Raw genomic sequence first — 22,258 nt, forward strand, 5'->3', positions numbered from 1 at the left:
CTCTAGCGATCATGATTTAATTGGCTGGAATGGGGTCTCTGGAACTTGCATATTTACCATTATTTAAAGAGCTTTTATTTTATGTGGTTCTGGAAAGGAAACTTTGAGAAAGAAATCATGGTGGTGGTGATATGGTAGGAGTGGGCTGGGTTGGGGGAGGATAAAAGGGTAGGGAATGGGTCTAAAGTCTAGGTATCTGGGTTCTATTCCCTCTGCTACAGCTTACAAACTGTGTGATCTTGGGCAAAACACTTAATCTCTTTGAGTATGGGTTTCTTCATTTGTAAAATGGAGAGAATGACTGTATCCATCTCTGGGTTGTGAGGACTAAATAACACACGGAAAGTTTTTAGTATATGGCCTGACACCTACTTAATACAGTAAATGCCATAATCATTATTAACATTTTTTTCTTAATCTCGTGGATTCTCATCTTGTCCAACCGGATCCATCCTCTTCTCACTGAGGAATTCCAACTACACCATAGTTTGCACTACTACCCCATTTCCAGGGATGGGGTGTTGGTTCCCTATATTATTAGGCCTCTTGTCCAGACTTCCATTTCACAGTCCACAGGCAGAGGGAGGGGACTGGTCAAGCCCCTGGCCACACATCCCCTCCTTCCCCAACCCCAGGCTCCAGGCTCAGAGATGACCTGAACTGCTTGTAAATCCATTATGGGCCCAGCATCTGCAGTGCCACCTGTAGACAGGAGAGGGCAGCAGTGTGTTGGGAACAGCTCTGGGACCTGAAAGAAGGGCTGGGAAGAGAGGGGAGAAGGGAGAGGGCTGCCCAGAACTTTGTGTGTGGGATGGAAAGATGACCGTTTATACTAGGACTGTGTGCAATTGCATGTGCCTTTCTCTTCACAGAGAGGTTCCTATCTCCTCAGTGAGGTCCATAGGGCTTATTATGCTTCAGTGAAGTCTGATCCCCTAAGTAGGGTCTGTCCCCACTAAATAAGGTCTGTGCCCCCTCAGTGGTGTGCATTCCCTCAGTGTAGTAAGAGGCCCTTCAGTGGGGTTGAGTCCTCTCAGTGGGGTTCATGTCTCTTTAGTAAAGTCTATATATTTTGTATCTCTTTGGAGGAAGCCCATGTCCCCTCAGTAAGGTCAGTGACCTTCAATGCCATTCATGTCCTATTAGCAGGGTCCACAGCCCTTTCAGTGAGATCTGAGATGCCCCAGTAAGATCTGTGTTCCCTTAATGGAGTCCATGTACCTTCAGTGAAGTGTGTGTCCCTTTTGTGCAGTTAATGCCTCCTCGATGAAGTATCGTCTTCTCAGTGGGGTCCATGTCTATTCCATGAGGTCTGTATCCCTTCCGGGAGCCCTGAGACCCTTTCCTCAGGATTGGGTAGGCTCTGGATCAAGGTCTGACCATGGGGAGGTTTGTTTGTTTGTTTGTTTTTTCCAGTTTAGGGTGTGCTGGCCTTGCAGCTAGCTGGACAAAGAACAAGAGAGCAGGTGGGAAGGGAGGCTGGGCCAGGTGGGGTCCTGTGTAGGCTTCAGGAAGTGGGGGCTGCCTGCTTCCGGGCCTCAGAATCACTCTTGGAGTTGGATACTTAAGGATCCTTCCTGCCTTGATGGCCATTCTGTGAACCGATGGGCAGGAGTGGGCCCTTCTTGGTGGTAAGTGCAGGTGGGAGATGGAGGGTCCTGGCTGGTCTTTCCTGTCTGGAGTGGAAGACATAGAGAGAAGCCAGAGGTATCTGAGCCCAGGTGTGGCAGGGGAGGGGTCTCTTGGTGAAGTAAGAGACTGGGAAGGAAAGAAGGGTGTGATTCCTTCTACTTGCATAGACTTTGTCATTTCACAAGCCTTAGCGTCAGCCTGATGAGGCGGTAAAAACACCTGGAGTCAGGAGACCTAGGTTTGGCCCAAGTTACGGTCGTTGTTTTTTCTGTGATCTTGTACAAAGCCCTCCCTTTCCCTGAGTTTACCATTTATGCAATGAAATGGGTTTACTAGCAAAGACTGAAGGCGCCTCCCAGTCTTTACTTAATGAGTCTTTGCATTTTAGGTCTGGATGGAAATTCGTAGACCCTGTCACAGCCAGCCTCGCCACTCCCCGTCACTCCATGGGCCCACCCTCTCTCCCGTCACGCCTGGCCCCTCCCCTTCTGCTTTCACGCTGCGGTTCCACCCCTTCCGCAAGTCAGCTCCGCCCCATCCCCCAAGCAATGTTCGACTTTTCCCTATCGGTCTCTTTGCTAGCCCTGGTCCCACCTCCACCAGGCATGGCTCCGCCCCTCCGGGCCACCTCCCCCGCCACATGCCTAAGCCACGCCTCTGCTGTCAGGCCCCGCCCTTCTCTGAAGGCCCCGCCCCTCGGTCGGCCTGTTTTCCCCCTCCTGGTCTTCCGCTGAGACCGCCAAGGCTGCTACGGTGTTCGGAACTTGAGGTGATGGGGCTTCCCGAGGAGCGGGGCCGGAGCGGCGGTGGGAGCGGAGTCCGGGAGGAGGCTGGAGCCCGGAGCCGGGCGCGGAGTTGGTCTCCGCCGCCCGAGGTCAGCCGTTCCGCGCACGTCCCCTCGCTGCAGCGCTACCGCGAGCTGCACAGGCGCTCCTTGGAGGAGCCGAGAGGTGAGGCCGGGCCCGGGAGGGCCTGAGAGACGTCAGGGAGGAGAGAAGTGGGGGGCTCACAGGAGAGTGAGGAGTTGGGGTTCCCTTGGGAAACTGAGGGGTCCGTGAGAAGATAGAGGTTTTGTGAGGGAAGAATTTCGGAAAAGGGGTTCCGGGAGGAGAGGGGGGTTCTCTGAGAAGGAGGGTTCTGTAGGAAATGAGGGTTCCCTAGGAATTGGGGGGGTTCCTTGGCGGCTTGGGGGTTTCGTGAGGAGATGCAGGTTTTGTGAGGAGAGTGAAAGTGTCCTAAGAAGAGAACACTTCCTCAGGTGAAAAGGCGGGTTCTTAAGGGCGCAGAGCGCCTTGAGGAGAGGCGGGCCACAAAGAGAATTTTCTTAGCCGCTTTTCAGACCAGCCTACCCAGTGCCTCCTGACACCTTCAACCTGTGAGTTAGTCTCCACTGCTGAGGGGCGGTAGGGTCCCATCCCAGGGTCCCCAAATTAGTAATGGAGTCCCAGATCTATTTTTAGTATTTTAGAAATCCCAATCGAAACTACCATATAAGACTGAACAAGTCACTAAAATGTTGTCTTTTTAAAAAAAATTAGGGATGGGATTGTGATAACTCAGAAATTCCGATAGGTAGTTCCATGTCTTTAAGAACGTGTGGGGAAAATTCCCCATCTGTGCCCTCAAGCTGGGTTAGGGGTCACAACTGTAGCTGAGGTGGGAGGCAGCATGATGTCGGCAGTGGGACAAGCATGAGCCACCGAATCAAACTCAGAAAAATCTAGATTTAGATCCTGGCTCTACCACTCATTTACTGTGTGGCCTTAGGCAGATTTTAAAACCTGTCTGGAATTCCTTTTCTTTATCTATAAGACAGAGGTAATAATACCTGCCTCACAGTTTCGTTTGAGGGCAAAAATGAGTAATAAGTGAAGTGTGCATTATAGAGTGCCTGATGCACAGTAGCGTCGGTTAGTCTGATAACAATAGGAACAAAGTGGATGAAGCAATTATTGAGTAATGCAAGATGAGACTGAATCAAGTGTAGAGTGGTTGATTGCTGCATGCAGTGTCCAAGTTTGAGTCCTCAGACCTCTTATTTTTTTAAGGTGTTCGTATAGATATTTATTGACTAAATTTGCCTACATAAAGAGTGTCTTACTGCTCATTAATGTATACCACACCTTAGACAAATATTACACTTAAAAGAGTCAACTGGTTGGTAATTCTTTCCTTGCCACAAGTTTCTATGCTTTATAAAAGAATTCACAGTAGGCTTCCTTTAATAGGGAAATGAGCCAATATCTTTAAATAAAAACACAATCACATGGAACTTTCATAAAACACACTTATATCACACACCTGTATCCACCAGCCATTCCAGGATTCTGACTTCTTGGGATAACACCATGTTTTTGTTGGGATTCTCTAGGAATAAAATATAAAGACCAATTGATATACTGGTCCTATAATAATATCTTCATTTTTCCAATGGAGACTGCCTGGTTGGCTCTCAGAGAGGTGATCTAATCTATAGTCTCACCCCCTAATCTAAGTTCACTTTCAGGTTAGATGTCCCCAGCTTGTTTCTTTTCTTTTCTTTTCTTTCTTTTTTTTTTTTTATTGAAGTATAGTTGATTTACAATGTTGTGTTAGTTTTAAGTATACAGCAAAGTCATTCAGTTATTTATGTATATCCTTTTTTAGACTCTTTTCCCTTATAGGTTATTAAAAAATATTGAGTATAGTTCCCTGTGCTACACAGTAGGTCCTTATTGGTTATCTATTTTACATATAGTAGTGTGTATACGTTAATCCTAAACTCCTAATTTATCCCTCCCCTCCTACCTCAGACCCCTTTTCACTTCTCTTCCCTCTCTATTTTCTCCTGTCATGAGTTCTGTTTCCCAGGGGTGAGCTATTTTTTTTTTAATTGAGGTAACATTATTTAAGTTCCCTGTGTACAGTGTTATATTTCTACTTCTGTATACACTACAGTGTGATCACCACCAAAAATTTAGTTTCCATCCATTACCATATAGTTACCCTCTTTACTCATTTTCCCCTCCCCAACCTTCCTCTCTGGTAACCACTGATCTGTTCTCTGTATCTACGTGTTTGTTTTTGTTTAGTTTGGTTTGTTCATTTATTTTGTTTTGTTTGTTTTTTATATACCACATAGGAGGGAAAGCATATGGTATTTGTCTTTGTCTAACTGTCTGAAATGGTGAGATTTCATTCTTTTTATGGTTGAGTAATATTCATATATCCATATAATAAATATATATCTCTATATATCACATCGTCTTTATCATTCATCTATCAATAGACACTTAGGTTGCTTTCATATCTTGGCTATTTATTGTAAATACTACTACAATGAACATAGGAGTACATATATCTTTTCAAAATAGTGTTTCTGTTTTCTTCAGAAAAATACTCAGAAGTGGAATAATGGATTGTATAATAGTTCTATTCTTAATTTTTTGAGGAATCGCCATATTCCAAAGTGGCCGCACCAATATACATTCCCACCAACAATGTATGAGGGTTTCGTCTCTCCATATCCTTTCCAAAACGTGTTATTTCTTGCCTTTTTGATAATAGCCATTCAAACGGGTGGAGGTGATATCTCATTGTGGTTTTGATTTGCATTTCCCTAATAATTAGTAATATTGAGCATTTTTTCATGTGCCTGTTGCCCATCTGTATGTCTTCTTTGGAAAAATGTCTATTCAGCACCTATGCTCATGTTTTAATTGGGTTGTTTGTTTTTTTGTTGTTGAGTTGTATGAGTTCTTTATATATTTTGAATACTAACCCTTTATTGGATATATGATTTGCAAATATCTTCTCCCCAGGGGTGAGCTATTACTGTCACAAGAACTCCTTTTCTACATATTTAGCTCTGTATCCAGGATCTCACTTTTGCTCTAGTCTCAAATTTCATAGGTCTGTAGAGCATTTTATTCACACACCCTGTTGTTATACAATATTTAATATGACTGTGACTCATATTTACCAATTTTCCCTTCCAAACCTGCTTTCCTCCCTAATTTTCTAATCCCTGTCAATGGCACCATCCCAGATCCTATCTATCTGTATATCTTATTTATTTATAGATTGCTTACTGCTTACTAAGCACAAATTCTGTTTGATTTGATGTAGAGACTATTATCCCCATTTTATGGAGAAGGAAACTGAAGCTTAGAGAGGTTAACTTAATTGCACAAGGTCACACAGGTACTTAGTGGTGGAGCTGTGATTTGAACCAAGGTAGTTTTGATTGCAGAACCTGTTCTCCCAATAGCTATGCTATTCCTCTTCCCTGATCCACAGGCTGCCTTTCACCAAATTCTGTCAAATACTCTTTCAAAATCTCTCTCAGGTTACCTTTTCTTCCATTCCCATAGACTCTTTTAATTCAAGGGAGCAGCCTCCTAATTGCTTCTCTCTCCACTAGTCTCACTCATTTCCAATATTTCTGGTAGATTTAGATTTAGATTTATCTAAACACTGTTAGCCTGATATTATGGAAACACTGCTTTCATATGTCACTTCAAAAACTTGTAATAGTTCCCTATTTCCTACAGCTTCAAATTAAAATTCTGCCTTTCTTTCAGAGTCTCTGGATAACTAGCCCACCCCACCTTTCTATTCTTATCTTCCGCTACTCCCTACCATATACCCCTCATTCTACCACAGGTCATTCTTGTTGATATACTGGATACACAAAAGTCCCTTTCCCATCTCCTAGCCTTTGCCCATTCCCTTCTGTTCCTCTCTACCTAGTCAAACCCCAACAATTCCACAGAGCATTCCCTGATCATCCCAGACCATTTTCATCTTTTCCTCTTCTAAACTTCTTCAGTACTTAGAATGTGTGCCAAAGAAACATCCAGAGTTCAACAGCTCCACCAGAAATAAACAAAAACTAAAACTAAGTGATCATGGATTTCCCTGGCGGTCCAGTGTTTAAGACTCTGAGCTTCCACTGCAGGGCGCACGGGTTTGATCCCTGGTTGGGGAACTAAGATCCCATATGCAGCGTGGCGTGGCCAAAAAAACAAAACAAAACAAAGCAAAGCAAAACAAAAATAAGTGATCATAAAACTCAGTTTTCTTCACTCCTTGTTGATGGACATAAATGTGGTTCATATATAGTTTTACGTAGTTTATGCCTACTAATTATCACTTTAAAATATTTTTGAGTATACACACATACTCAGTGTAGTTGTAACAACATGGACTTTAGAGTTAGACCCATTTGTTCCCTCTTTAATGGCCATTTAGTATTCTATTGTTATCACTACCAGTATTGCTAGTTTTTATCAGTTTTTTCATTATTGGGCTTTAGGGTTGTTTCTAGTTTCACTATTATAAATAGTGTTAGTATAAACATCTCTTGAGTAATCTCTTTTTTTCTTTGGTATTATTTTCTTAGAGTGGGTTCCCCAAAGTTAAGTTAGCAGATGAAAGGGTATTAAAAATGTTATGATTCTTGTCAGGCATTGCCCTGCTGTTCAGTAAATTGTGCTAATTTCTTATAATGCTATTATCATATAAGAGTATCTGTTTTCTAGGGCCACTCAAGCATTGAGTTTAATCTTTCTTTTAGTCTTTGCTAGTTTTATTGGCATATAATGGCACCTTGGGGTTGATTTAATTTGGATTTCTTTAATTCATTGCAAATTGTACTCCATGTGATTTAGCTTTCAATTATATTCTGTCTTGTATATTCAAAAATATTTTATGTTAGTCTTATCTCTTTAATCAGATTATATAAGCTAAATCATCTAACCTTGAACAAGTCACTTTACCTCTATAAATTTGATTTCTTGTCAGTAAAATGAGGGGGTGATAACCTCTAAAGTTCCTTCCATTATTATGGTTCTAAGTGTCTCTCTCTCCTCTAGCTCCTGATCCAGTACTGAGATTATCCTAGGTGTTCTGCAGTTGTATGTTTAATCTGTTGAGTACCTTTTCTCCAAAGTAGCCAGGCAAATATTTCAAGATTGTAAATCTGATCATGTCCTTCTCCTGATTAAACTCCTATGATGGCTCTCCATTGCTCTTAGGGTAAATAGCAAATTCTTTATGCTTCCTTAGAAGCATTCCTTAGAATCCTTAGAATCCTTAGCTTCCTTAGAATTCTTCCTTAGAAGGATTGCTTTATCTGCCGAGTTTATGCATCAATTCCTGCTGTTCTTTCTGTAATTCTCAGTGCTTCGGCCTAAGGGAGTTCCTCTTAACGCATACCCTTGGTTCTTTTCTGTCCCATAATAATGTCTTTCTTGGTGGGGGCGTGGAGAAAAACTCCTATTCATCTTTCAGATTTTAGCAACAATGTCTTCCTCAGGGCAGTTCAAATGGTGACTTAGTAAATGTATAACCTTGGGCAAATTATTTAACCTCTCTGAGCCTCGATTTTCAAATCAATAAAATAAGAATGAAAATAAGGCCTACCTCCTAGGGTTGTAGTAAGAACTAAATAAGATAATGCATTTAAGGAGCTTAAAGCAACATCTGGCACTTAGCAAGTAACACTTGGGCAAGTAGTAGTAGGAGAAAGAGATGCTCATTAAATAATTGCTGAGAGTGAATGAACAAATTAAGCCTCCTATGTCATGGAAGCCTCTGAGGGTAAAGGATTTCTTCCTTTCACTAATTAGTTCATTTAAAAAATTACTGATTGACTACAACGTACTAGGCATTGTGGCTACAATTTAAATAGAGGTGAAAAATGGAGTGGCAGTTTTGAGAAGGGAGGGAAGAAATTTGAGTCAAGATTCAGCCCATGGGAATAGAAGGTGGTTTAGGAGTGTGGTGTGTGTTAAGATATGATAGATAGGTAGAGGAGGGACCCAGGTGGTAGGTCCTAGAGTTCAGGGCGGAGTTGTGACTTGGTCCTGTGCATAGACTGGTAAGCCATCTGAGGATAAATATGTCTGAGAAGCTAAGTGATGTCTGGGCTTCCTTTTCTGTTGCAGAGTTTTGGGGAGACATTGCCAAGGAATTTTACTGGAAGACCCCATGTCCTGGTCCATTCCTCCAGTACAACTTTGATATGACTAAAGGGAAAATCTTTATTGAGTGGATGAAAGGAGCAACTACCAACGTCTGCTACAATGTACTGGATCGAATTGTCTACGAGAAAAAACTTGGCGATAAAGTTGCTTTTTACTGGTAAAAACATCTATTTTATAGCCTGTGGCAGATAAAAAGTCATCCTCACATTTATATAGTGTTTTATAGTTCACAAAGTACCTTAAAAATCCATGAATTCATTTGATACTTACAACGACCCAGAAGAATAAGCAAAGTATCATTAACTTAATGTCTCAGGTGAGGAAAAATACCTCAAGTAAGTTAATGACTTCCCTAAAATCACATAACTAGAATGTGACAGAATTGACATTCAAAGCCAAGTGTCCTGACTTCTAGTCTCGTGTTCTCAACTTGGAGAGGAACAAGGTGAGAGGGTAAATGGAAGCAAACAGTACTAAGTAGCTTTCTTTCTCATTCTTGCTTTGGGAGAAAAATGGATATTGGATTTTTTACTACCACTACCACTGTTATCATCATTACCTTTGATTGAGATATATGCCAGACACTGTGCTCAAGTGCTTAGCAAATATCATATTTGATGCTCACAGCAACTAAGAATACATTATTTATTTTCCTCATTTTACATATGTGAAAACTGAAATTCTGAGATGTAGATAAATGACTTATCTGAAGTCATACAACTAGTAAGAAGCAGGGCTAAGATTCAAACCCCAGTAGCACAATTCCAGAGTTTATACTCTTAACCATGACACTATACTATCCTTTTAATTTCTTATACTAGCCTCCCAACTTAGCTTTGCAAAGTAGGTATTCTTTGCTCCATTTTGTAGCTGAAGAAATGAAGCACACATCTGTGCTTCATAGTGAATAAGGTCATAGCATGAGTAACTGGTAGAGCCAGGATTCAAACCCAAGTCTGTCTGATTCCTTGCTTTTAACACTAGGCCACACTGCCTCCCCAACTGAAACTGAGACCCCCCTCCTCCTAGCAACATAGCTTAGAGGAGGTGTTACAACACTGAACCTGATATAGGATCTTGAAGTTCCAGTTATTGGAGTGTTGCTTCTGCCACCAACCATGAGCACTTTGGAATTGATCTATTTCTTTTTAAGTAAGCCAATTGGAGCACGTTGGTATTTCATGGAAGAATTAAATTGGTAGTCAGTAAAAATTTGCCCAGTTTGTGTGATATATTGAGAAAAGCCCTAACCTGAGAGATAGGAAACTCAGATTCTTATTCCAACTGTGCCATTCACTTGCTTTGTAACCCTAGGCAAGGCATTTAACTCTCTGAAAGTCAGTTTCCTCATTCATAAAATGGGGGTAATATTTCTACCCTTGTATTTATCTCTAGATTGTTATGAGAATCAAATATGATATTGTAAAAGCATTTATTTGTTCATTGGAAAACAACATACAGATGTGAGTGGTCTGTTATCACATTACCATTGTTCAGTTTGGGGTCACTTTGCCAATGAAAGTCATGGCCTATTATGCCTGTTGAGACTTTGTTTAGCTCCTGCCCTGGGACTTTATGCTTGAGCTCCAGCTGACACTTGGGCCCACCTCCTAGGTTCCTTAGGGATCAAAAAACCTTTAAAGATTTGCAGAGGAGATGCTTTTGTCTAAATTTGTTACCTGGTTTGAAATAATTCAGGTGCAAGATGAAAGACTGAAAAACACAGGCCAGAGTTGTCCAATCACTGGATATTGCTGCAGAATGCTGAGGCCCTTCTTTTAGTTCCCCTACCATCCATACCTGAACAGAGCCTGTCTCCACATTTGTAAAATGAAAGGAGTAGATTAGATCAGTGTTCTGCCAAGAATGCTCTAGGAACCACTCACTAACTACTAGACATATTAGCAGTGGCTTCTTGATTCATGAAACAAATGAGACTGAGAAGCACTACATAATAAATTACCTTTGTGGGATTCCCAATGTATATTAATATAGTAAAGACTCCAAGAAGTCCTACAGTAAAGACACCTGATTAATTTTAACATGGGATTTCTAAAGTTTACTTGAGCCCCAAACACATTTCGTAGCATGCTATTAACATCAAAAGAAGCAGTATTCCATGGAACACCAATTTGGGAAGCACTTGATTATATAGTCTCTACATTTACTTCCAGTGCAAAATTCTATAACTCTATAACAAGACATTTTCACTCCATTTTTACATTGGTCACTCAACCAATAAGAATTTTTAAAGATATTGGGTACACAGCCCTATGTTAGGTGTTATGGTACAAGGGTAAGAAGAGTGGAGACAAGTACCACACTGGCCATTATTATTCAATTCTCAAGCTACAAATAAATCACATTTGTTAAAAGAAAGTAGAGTGCAAACATGCGAGATACTTGGTTACTTCCCTTTTCTACCTCCATATTTTAAAAATAATATGCTTACACTGCTATTTCTTCATCTTTTTTTTTAGAAAGTATTGACTTCCTTTTATGATAGATGAGAATTCAGTTCTTGTATACTCCTCCAGCTTCCTTCTCTTATCTCAATATAATTATGCCTCTGTTTTTTAGTTGATTTAAAAATCAATGTTTATGTTAGAATAATCTATCACAGTTGCAGTTCCTTTTATGTAAAGATTTTTTTTCCACAGAAGTTAAAAATCACCTGCCATTTTTCTTGCACTATTTGCCTTTCTCATATACTCAATATTTTTCAAACTCTGTATCATATAATTTATTCTCTGAAGTGCTGTTTTTCTCCTTTGTCCTTTGTCTTGGAGCCCACCTTCTTCCCGCTCTAATTTCTATTAATGCTTTTAAAGTGACATCTTTTCAGTGATTTGTTCCAGTTGATATACTTCTTATGGAGCCATAGTATGACTTTCTTTTCAACCTAGGCATTTAGATAGCTATAATGGCATTAGAAAACCACATTTGTAGGTCACTTCTTGTTTTAGGGCATATCTTATGTACATACTGAAATAATCCACAAAGGAAATAGTGCTCTTAGGAAAGTACTCCAATAAGCCAAAATAGAACAATATTAAGGAAGAATTTAGCCTTTTACTTTTGGCTTGACACATTGTAAATACTCACGGAAGAACAGTAGTTTTAGAATTTGAAGTGACTGTTTTAGAGTCCATCTAGGCCAGCTCTCTTTACAGATGGGTAGATTAAGGATCAGAGAAGCTAAGTGATTTGCTTAAGGGTGATAAACCTGCTTGGAGACAGAGCTGAGACTAATCTCCAGATACCCTCACTCCTGGTCAACTTCTCTTTTTACCATATGATACTACAGTGGACCCTTGAACAACTCGAGGGTTAGAGGTGCCAACACTTGCACAATCCAATCTGCATGTAATTTATAGCTGGCCCTCCATAGCCTCTGTATCCGAGGTTCCACATTTGCGGATTCAGCCAACAGTGGATCATGTAGTACTGTAGTATTTACAATTGAAAAAAGTCAGCATATAAATGTATTCATGCATTTCAAACCCGTGTTGTTCAAGGGTCAACAGTACTTCGTTATTCTAGCTGTGCAGTACTTGGCTGTGACCAGTGAAAAGAGAAATTATAGTTAAATATTAGTTAAATTAACTTTAAATTAATTTGCTTAAAAATGTAAAATAAATGGTGTCACCAGGTTTAAATGGCCCAGACCCTTTAATGAATGTAAAATAGATTTACATTCTATTGGGGAAGACCAGACAGGCCTACATGAAACAGCCTGAAAGCAATTATGGGTCAAATTGCACAGAGCCACTTTTACTAATAGTTCACAGAAGGGAGAAAGCATTGCAGGGAGGCAGTATAACATAAAATTAGGAGAATGTGTTTTGGTGTCAAACTAACCTAATTTGAGTCCTGTTTCTGCCACTAACTAGCTTTACGATTTTGCACAAGTTACTTAACCTCTTTGAGCCTCAGTTTTCTCAACTGTGAAATGTAGATAAAAATAGTTTTTATCTCATGGAGTTGTCAGCTGAACAGGATTGAAAAGGATAACAAACCCATGTGTCCAATTCCTGGCACATTGAAAGCACTCAAATATTAGCCGCCATTATTATTATTATCGGGACAGTGAGATGACCAAGTCTGTCTAGAGTAAAGGGTTTATGTAGGGAACAATTTATTCATTCAATACTTATTAAGAACTTACTATGTACCAGTATTTTGAACAAACAGACAAACTCTCTGCCCTCGTGGAGGTTATATTCCAGCTTAAGGAGACAGACAATAAACAAACCAACCAATAAATATGTGACAGGTAGTGATAAGTGCTATAGAAAAATACAGAGCAGTTTAAGGAAAAAGGAATGACGATGAAGAATGGGGATTGATAAGGGAAGCACTCTCTGATAAAGGTGACATTTGAGCAGAGATATGAAGGAAATGGAGAGTGTTATGCCCATAGCTGGGTTGGGAAAGGGAAATATTCCAGGTACATGGAGGAGCCGTGCAAAGGCCCTGAGATGGGAGTGTTCTGCTACCTGGGGTATTTGAATACTAGCTAGGAAGTTAGTGTAGCTGAAGCAGTATTAGCTAGAAAAACAGAGTAGTAGGGAATGAGGTCAGCAGGACACTAGATTGTATAGAACCTTGAAAGACTTTTGGGTTTTATTCACAGTGAAATGGGGAACCACTGGACAATCTTGAGCATAGAAGTAAACATGATTTGACTTATGTTTAGAATTATGTTTAGAATCTGTCTTTGTTTTGAGAATAGACTGTAGAAGGGCAAGAATAGAAGCACGGAGATCAATTATGAGGCTATTATGGAAATCCAGCTGAACAATGATGGTGATTTAGACTTTAGTAGTAGCTTGAAGGTGGTTAAAAGTGGTCAAAATCTGGATCTATTTTGAGTGAAGAGCCCATGGAATTTGCTGACTTGGACTGGATTTGAGGAGTGAGAGAGAGAGGAGTCAAGGTTATCTTCAGCAGTGGATGAGGTCCAGGAATGGGACATCTTGACTATTTTTGGAGACCTAGGAAAGATTTTATGCAGGGGAATGATGCAGTCACAGCTGGGTTTAAGAAGATTAATCTGGATTCATATGGAAGTGAGAGTGGAAAGTCAGAGAACTGAGAGTTTTGTTATCCAAGGTAGAGATGCCTGAACTGGGATATTGCTGGTGGGAATGGAATTGAACAATGAAATGTTAGAGTAATTTAGAGGAAAGAAACCAACATAGGTAACTGGGTGTGTAGATGGTGGGCGCACGGACAGAGAAAGTGAGAGAGGAGTCAAGGGTCCCCTTAGTCTATATAACACTTTACCTCTTTCAGAGGCACACAGTCATCTGATCCAGAGGCTAAATTTGCCCTTAAGACTTTGGTTTTAACCTCTCTTGCACTTTCTTCCCCCTAACATGGCAGGTTCGTGGGGATTTATATGTGTACGTGTGAGAAGGAAATCAGTAACAAAGTTATTAGAAAAGTAATTCAGGGAGAGATAGTCGGTGAGGGATATTAGAGGTAGCTCAAGGAGTTAAAGGGATACTGGCAAACAGTGGGAGATTGGGGGATTAAGTAAGCAGTGGGAGATTATGGGGAGTGGGTGGAAAGAGTGGTTGATGGCTATTATTCTGGTGATTTATATGAGCTGCTCAGTCTCTAGGTTATTCCAGGAGAGGAACCCAATCTCCAAAGCCCAAAATATTTGGTATAGTCCATTCCTTCTACTTTTTGCTTTGGGTTGCCTATGGCTACCATTATCTCTATACCATCTTCCCCTTCAGCCTCAGCTGAAATCACTGAAATATCTCTCCACAGGCTCTATTATTCAGTCCTTCCTTAGAAACTTCTGAGAAGCAGGTGACTTTAGGACAGAAGCTCTGCTCTCAGGATCCCTGTATGTTCCTGAGTATGAGTTCCAAAATATGATACTTAGAACTGTCCAGATCCTGGTGGGGTATGTGTGAGTGTGTGTATTTGAGGAGGTGGGGATGGTTGGGAAGGTGAGATAAGACCATGGTCTGACAAGGAGAAGATTGTCAAGGTGACATGGAAAACCAGAGCCCTAGAGTGTGTTGTCTTAGCATTCATGTCCAAGGACTCTGTTAATTATCTAGGTCCATGTTCTGGAGTTCATTTCAGTGAACTAGATGATCACTAGTTGATCACTAGTTCAGTAAACTAGATGATCACTATGGGAAGGGAGGGACTTTTTTGTCCTCCATCTATATCTCCACTGGTTTCACAATAGTGTATTTACTTATTCAGATATACCATTTGACCCTTGAACAATGTGGGTTTGAACTGCATGGGTCCACTTATACGCAGATATTTTTCAACAGTAAATACTACGGTACTGCATGGTCTGTGGTTGGTTAAATCAGCAGATATGGAGGAATCAAGGATCTGGAGAGGCAACTGTAAGTTATATGCAGATTAACCCCTGTGTTGTTCTAGGGTCTACTGTACTTGCTAAGGAAAAACACTCATTTGAGAAAGAAGATGGCCTCAGACCATTCTCTTCCCCTCTCTGGGCCTTCCCTTTGTGGGAGTGGTGGGAGATGAACTACTGATACTCTGCAAGGTCCCTTCCAACACTGACGTTTCAGGATTCTGTGATTGTTTCTGAAGAGGAAGTTGTTTTAGAAGTTCTGTTGCAACCTGTAGTGACTCTATGGTGACTCAGTAGGCAGGCTGGGCTTCTGTTGAGATGATGAAAGAAGAGGAGGATTTTAGAAGGGATGAAGAAGCTGAGGAAGAGAATCTGATCCCCTTGTCTGGTAATATGAACACTTTAGCATAAATGCTTTAATCTAACGGGAGATATGTGGGGAAATAACTATTGCTGGGAACAGTCTTTCTCCATTTGAATCAGGCGGGCAGATTGTGGAGGAGGACTGGAGGATTTCATGTTTAAGGTGGATCTCTAATTTTCGTCTCTCACTTCCCCTGAGTTTCAGACTCTTGATGCCTTAAAGAGCCACTCCCTAAAGTGATAAAAATGAAACAAGTAGATGTGCTGTCCAAGTCACTAGTCACTTTTTGGAAGTAGGTGGGAAATGAATAATAAATGTATTATAATAATAATAGTATATGTTATACATTAATATATGTACTAACATATGTAATAATAAGTGTGTAATAAATGGAGACTGTCTTGAGGCCTGACTCAGTGTCCTGAGCCATGTCAGCTACCTGAGTTTGTGTCTGGGCTGACTTCTTATACCAGTGTATTAAGTAAATATTTAATGAGGAGAATGGCTTTAGATAATGACCTTTTTCTGAGCCTTCTTTATCTCACTGGTAAACTGTCTGGGGTGAACAGGATATTTGCTAAAGTTACTTCTGTCACTGACCTTCAGAATTTCTATCACAAGTGTAGGGAACGGCAGTGGCAAGGCAGCTAGGAGAGGTTGGGGGAAGGGGAGGAACCCAATACTGGCCTCTTGTCCTTTGAAGAGAGCAGGTAGTTAGGTGGGAGCATGGGTTCTTGCCTTAGGGAAGCCTCACATTTACAACAGTAAATACAGAAGGCTTGGAGCTGAAGATGGGCCTTCTCCCTTTTCCTGGATTTGGTATGGGAGAGTTTGGTCACTGGTAATGATCCCTAGCGTCTGATACCTTGAACCTCTGTGAGAATTTGAGACTCTCACTCCCAGACCTTTGAGGTCCACTTCCTGTACAAAGCAGGAGATGTAGCCCCAGTATCTCCATCCCCAACAATTCTCATAAGTGATCATTCTGATTCTGGAACACTACCAAGACCACAGAGTTCACACAATACCTATCCCATTGTTAGGCAGCTCTGTTACAAAGTTCTTAGATATATTACCTCCGTATAACTTTATTCCCATTCTCTCCTCTTCCCTTGGTCTTAGTTCTCTGCTCTGGGGCCACATAGAATAATCCCATTCTTTTCTCCACAAGACATCCCTTCAGGTATTTGAGGGCAGTATCCCTTTGCCAGGCTGAATGTAGAATTATAGATATCTAAATCTAGAAGATGCCTTGAAGATCATCTAGTTCAGTAATTTTCGATTTTCTAAAAACATTACAATCCTTTTATTCAAATATAATATTATATGTATAGTGATTGACAGGATCTGGTCTATGCTTGGGTTTCAGTAACTACTCCCACAAATTGAGCAAATTGCCTCACCTTTTTAAACCTAAGTTTTCCCATGTGTAAAATGGGAACAATAATATTTCCCAGGGACTTCCCTGGTGGTGCAATGGTTAAGAATCTGCCTGCCAACGCAGGGGACACGAGTTTGATCCCTGGTCGGGGAAGATACCACATGCTGCGGAGCAGCTAAGCCTGTGCACCACAACTACTGAGCCTGCGCTCTAGAGCCTGCGAGCCACAACTGCTGAAGCCTGTGCACTGCAAATACTGAGCCCACCACCACAACTACTGAAGCCTGTGTGCTGCAACTACTGAAGCTTGCGTGCCTAGAGCCCATGCTCCTCAACAAGAGAAGCCACCGCATGAGAAGCCCGCGCACCCCAACAAAGAGTAGCCCCCTCTCGCCGCAACTAGAGAAAGCCTGCACACAGCAACAAAGACCCAACACAACCAAAAAAATAAAATAACGGTTCCTAGATTGGTGTGAGGAATAATTGGAATAATCTGTGTAAAGGGCTTAGTGCTTGGCAAACAGTATGTTAGCTATTTTTATCATTATGCCAAAGCCTCATTCCTAAAACGGGAAAAAAGCAGAGCTGATCTGGTTGAAGCATAGATTGGAGGACCAGAGCTACATTCTGTTGGCTTCTTTACCTTGTCACTGTGGTCCCTGTGAGATATATGTGTGGAACCTCCATGGATTTGCAGAAGTCAGTTTGAAAACCCCTGACCTAGTCAGTGCTCTTGTTTTATGGATGAGGTAGTCCTGAGTCCACATTCCCAGGTTCCTTGTATGATATAGTTTCTTGAACAACTCCTTCATCATGCATGTTGGTCTCCTGTATACATACTCTAGTTGGCCAATATCATTTATTAAGTACTCTACCTATGGTATGCCCTGGACAGGGAATTATTTACAATCTCCCATAATGCCTAAGAGTTTTCTATTTATTCTAATAATAAACTATGTCTCCTCTGTGTTGTACGTGTATAATTGTTCCCTTGTTTTTTTGAACCTAGGTATGGTTCACAAGAACACTTGGCAGATGAGGAGCTTGAGGCTCAGAGAGTAGAAGTGACTTTGCCAGGTCACATAGCAGTTGTAACTTGTTTTGGACAGAAGAACGCTTACATTCTTTGTTATAGACACTATGCTTCTACTTCACAGACTTAGCTTCTTTGACAATCTGTCACTTATCTAGCCAGTAGTTTACTTAGATGGTTTAGGGCTGGCTTTAGAAATGTTGACTACAATTTATAATGATAATTTATAAGGCTTAACACATTAAAGGGCAAACCTCAAAGAAATAACATCCTTTTCTAGCTGAGATGTGTTCATTCATCCATTCATTAAACAATTTTTTTAAACTGAATATCTACTATATATAGTCTGCATACTACCTTGAGAATAGTGGGTGGGAGGCACAGGGCAATAGCAAGGGGACCAATAAGGGGGCACTGACAACAGTTCAGATAAGATATGATAATGGAGAGAACAGTAGAAGCTGTGAAAAGTGGTCAGATTTTTTATTTCTATTTTTTTGGCCGCACTGTGTGACTCATGGGATCTTAGTTCCGTGAGACACCAGGAATTGAACCTGGGCCCTTGTAAGTGAGAGTGTGGAGTCCTAACCACTGGACCACCAGGGAATTCCCCAGGTTTTGGAATATTCTGAAGGCAGAGCCAATAGGATTTGCTGATGAACTTGATGTGGGGTATAAGAGAATGGAGTCAAGAAACAAAGGTTTTTTTGTCTGAGCACTGGAGAGATGGAATTTCCATTAGTTGAGTTGGAGAAGAAACTGGAAGGAGAAGTTTTGGGGGAGGATCAGAAATTTGTGTTTCATACACAGAGATGTAAAATTGCAATTGTGACAAGTGCTAGGTAGACAATGAAGAATTTCAAGTAGAGATGTGACATATCAGAGTTACATTTTGAAAAGATCACTCTCTTGATCATGTATATATTAGAAAAAACAAAAACCAAAACCCAGAAAGCCTACCTGAGGATCCGCAGGCAGAGGTCCCAACCATTGCTTTATGACCTTCAGCAAGTGATGACATCCTTCTGAGCCTCAGTTTTCTGACCTTTCAAATGGGGATAGCAAATCTTGTTTTGCCAATCTCAAAAAATTGCTACAAGGATTAGCTGAGATGAAAGACAAGAAAACACACTGAAAAGATTTATTACTATGAGGTGGTGCTAATACTCATACATATTACACATGTCTAAGGGCACTGTAAGGCAGAAGGATTCAAGACTGGCAGCCACATATGACTTTTCTATACTTTACAAAATGTCCTTCTTTCCTCTAATGAACTTAACTTCTTTTCTCAAACTTGGCTCAAAATCCTCCATTTCTAGGAAGTGTTTCGTAATTGACCACACTTAAGTTATTTCTTTTGCATTCCTTTGGTGATTTTCTACTTCTGCATTTTCTTGTTCTTGATTGCTCTTTCCCAATGTTGGCCTGATGTGGTGGGTGATTTAGATCTCTCCAATTAAAGATTTTAAGTTTATGAGAGTAAGGACTAGCCTCTCATTCCCTTACTTTCCTAATTTGGCAAGCAGTAGGCACTGATCATTGGGTGGCCACTCTGGCAAAGATCGTCCATTTCCAGTCCTCCGTGGATTGGGAGTTTAGTAGGTAAAATGTTTTGAGGTGGAGGAAGAGCCTTTAGTCTAGGAACCTCTCTGACTTTTCCTGACCTACAGAATAAAATTTAAACTAAGCATTTGCGGCCCTATATGTATGAGCCCTCTCTAGTCTATATTTTGAATCTTTAAAGTTTTGAAACATTCTTAAATTTATAGAAAAGTTACAAGTATAGCTCTTCCTCAGTTACTGGGGTCTGAGCTTAGGTAGAGACAGGAGAGTGGAGCTGACATGCCAGTGGCCTGGTGCTGCGTCTGTAGCAAAGTGTGTGTGACCCCCCCCCGAGACCTTTTAAATCCCACTTCAACCAAGAGCTGAAGCTAATCAGCGAATATGGGCTCTGAAGAAACATGAGGCCTGGAGGGTCAACTTTACTCTGGCCAAGAGCCGCTACTGAACGCCTCTATTTGAAAGCAACACCCTGCTGCAGTGACTCGCCTGCATCCAGGTGCTGTACGAGGGCAAGGTAAAGCTGGATTACCTGGGTCTGAAAATCAAGGATATTTTGGAGAGGTCTTCAAGCTTGCCTTGGCCAAGTGTATTCACCATGCCTGAGTGCTGATCTGCCAGCACCATATCAGGGTTTGTAAGCAGGTAGTGAACATGAGTCCTTCATTGTCTGCCAGGACTCCCAGAAGGACTTCTGTCTTTTCCCTCTTCTCGCCTTACCGTGAGGCCTCACAAAGAGGAAGAAATGCCAAGAAGGGCCAGGGTGGGGCTGGAGCTGGCAATAATGAGCAAGTTTAAGCTCCTCCATCCCCTCTGACTGGTGGATTGTCTAATTTTCTAGTCAGATAATAAAACAGGATCAACACTTAAAGAAAAAAAAAGGCAAGTTGCAAGTACAATACAAATAACTTTTTTCTTGAACCATTTGAGAGTAAGATGCAGACCCTGAATAGTGTGTATTTCCAACAAGGACTTTCTCCTATATAACCATAATACAACTATCAAAATCAGGAAATCAACACTAATACACCACTACTATCTAATCCTCAGACTCCACTCCACTGAAGTTTTACCAGTTGTCCTAATAATGTCCTTAATGGCAGAAGGATCCAGTTCACAATTACACATGACATGTGGTTGTCATGTCTTTTTAGTCTTTTTTTTTTCTTTTTAGTCTTCTTCAATCTAGAATAGTCCCTTAGTCTTTTCTTGATTTTCATGGCCTTGACATTCTATCTTTTCAATCTTTTTTTAAAATAATTTTTTAATATAATTTTTTAAAAATTTATTTAATTTTATTTTTGTGTTGGGTCTTCATTGCTGCGCGCGGGCTTTCTCTAGTTGCAGCGAGTGGGGGCTTCTCTTCGTTGCGGAGTAGGGACTTCTCTTCGTTGCAGTTCGCGGGCTTCTCATTGCGATGGCTTCTCTTTGTTGTAGAGCACGGGCTCTAGGCACACGGGCTTCAGTAGTTGTGGCACGCGGGCTCAGTAGTTGTGGCTTGCGGGCTCTAGAGCACAGGCTCAGCAGTTGTGGGGCATGGGCTTAGTTGCTCTGCGGCATGTAGGATCTTCCTGGGCCAGGGCTCAAACCCGTGTCCCCTGCATTGGCAGGTGGATACTTAACGACTGCGCCACTGGGGAAGTCTGAGATTTTTTAAAATTTAATGAATTTTTCAGCAGAGACCCCCAAAGAGTTGCCAATTTAAAATTTTATGAAGTAAGGATATTTTTCAAACCACAAATATCAACTTATGTCACTATCACTCAATTAAAAATAACTGCATGAGAATATACATAGCAAAAAGTATAGTCCTTTATATCAAATAAATTTAGCTTTATGAAAAAACACAACTGATAGATGAAAATACTAGTATTTAGGATTGTTACTGGCCTGTAGACTGGCCTGTGTTTTCCCACTTCTGCATCTAAGCCACCCTTGTTCCTTTCTTCCTGAATTGGTCTGTTCCTTTTCTGGGCCAATCTAAACCTTGCTTATTCTTTAAGAACCATTTGAAATGCTATCTTCTTTGTGAAGCTTTTCCCGATTCTCCCTTTCCGACTCTCTTTCTTGCTCTCAGGCAGAATGAATAATAAAATCCGGACTTAGAAAGCACATTTAATGAAATATTCCACTCATTTACAGTTGAGGCAACTGAGACCCAGAGAAGTGAAGTAATTTGCAAAAGCTCTCACACTGTGAAAGGTAGTGAAGCTTGACCTAAAAATCTAGTTTTCCTGACTCCTAATCCAGAGCTCTTTCCCTGTCTATTTGTTTCCCTGTCATTGTAGCATTCTTGCCCAGGAATGAGAGAGCTTTAGCTGGGATGTAAGGCTTTGAGAACAGCTCTCATCTAGGGTTCTAAGGTCTGATCTATTTATTAAAAGCCTTATGGTTTTACTGGAGAATCATTATTTATTTATTTGCCCTGGAATACATAACATAGAGTTGTCCTTGCAGGAAACGTTTCTGTAGCATATCAACACATGCATTTCTGATTGATTTTTTTAATTGAATTGTATACTTTATATTTTTAAAATTAATTAATTTTTACTTTTGGATGTTTTGGGTCTTTGTTGCTGCACGCGGGCTTTCTCTAGTTGCGGCGAGCAGGGGCTACTCTTCATTGCGGTGCGGGGGCTTCTCATTGTGGTTGCTTCTCGTTGCGGAGCACGGGCTCTAGGCACACGGGCTTCAGTAGTTGTGGCACACGGGCTCAGTAGTTGTGGCTTATGGGCTTAGTTGCTCCGCGGCATGTGGGATCTTCCTGGACCAGGGCTTGAACCCATTTCCCCTGCATTGACAGGCGGATTCTTAACCACTGTGCCACCAGTGAAGTCCTCTGACTGATTTTTGATGAGAGGCTTATTTTTGAAACCAGTGTTTGTTTCTTTTTTGACCATTTTTTTTTTTTTTGTGGTACACGGGCCTCTCACTGTTGTGGCCTCTCCCGTTGCGGAGC

The 22,258-nt window shown here is 41.1% G+C and overlaps 1 protein-coding gene across 2 annotated transcripts in view; it reads left to right on the plus strand.

Moving 5' to 3' along the window:
- The first annotated feature begins 2,366 nt into the window (after nucleotides 1–2,366).
- Nucleotides 2,367–22,258, plus strand: part of ACSS2 (acyl-CoA synthetase short chain family member 2) — a 47,470-nt gene continuing 27,578 nt past the window's right edge. For both annotated transcript variants that reach the window (XM_082858210.1, XM_082858211.1), the window contains exons 1-2: nucleotides 2,367–2,582; nucleotides 8,562–8,757. In XM_082858210.1, the coding sequence (XP_082714336.1) occupies nucleotides 2,405–2,582; nucleotides 8,562–8,757 (374 nt within the window). In that variant the 5' untranslated portion in view covers nucleotides 2,367–2,404. The remainder of the gene's footprint in view (nucleotides 2,583–8,561; nucleotides 8,758–22,258) is intronic.

Source organism: Leucopleurus acutus (assembly GCF_964270905.1).
Source record: "Leucopleurus acutus genome assembly, chromosome: 16".
NCBI lineage: Eukaryota > Metazoa > Chordata > Mammalia > Artiodactyla > Delphinidae > Leucopleurus > Leucopleurus acutus.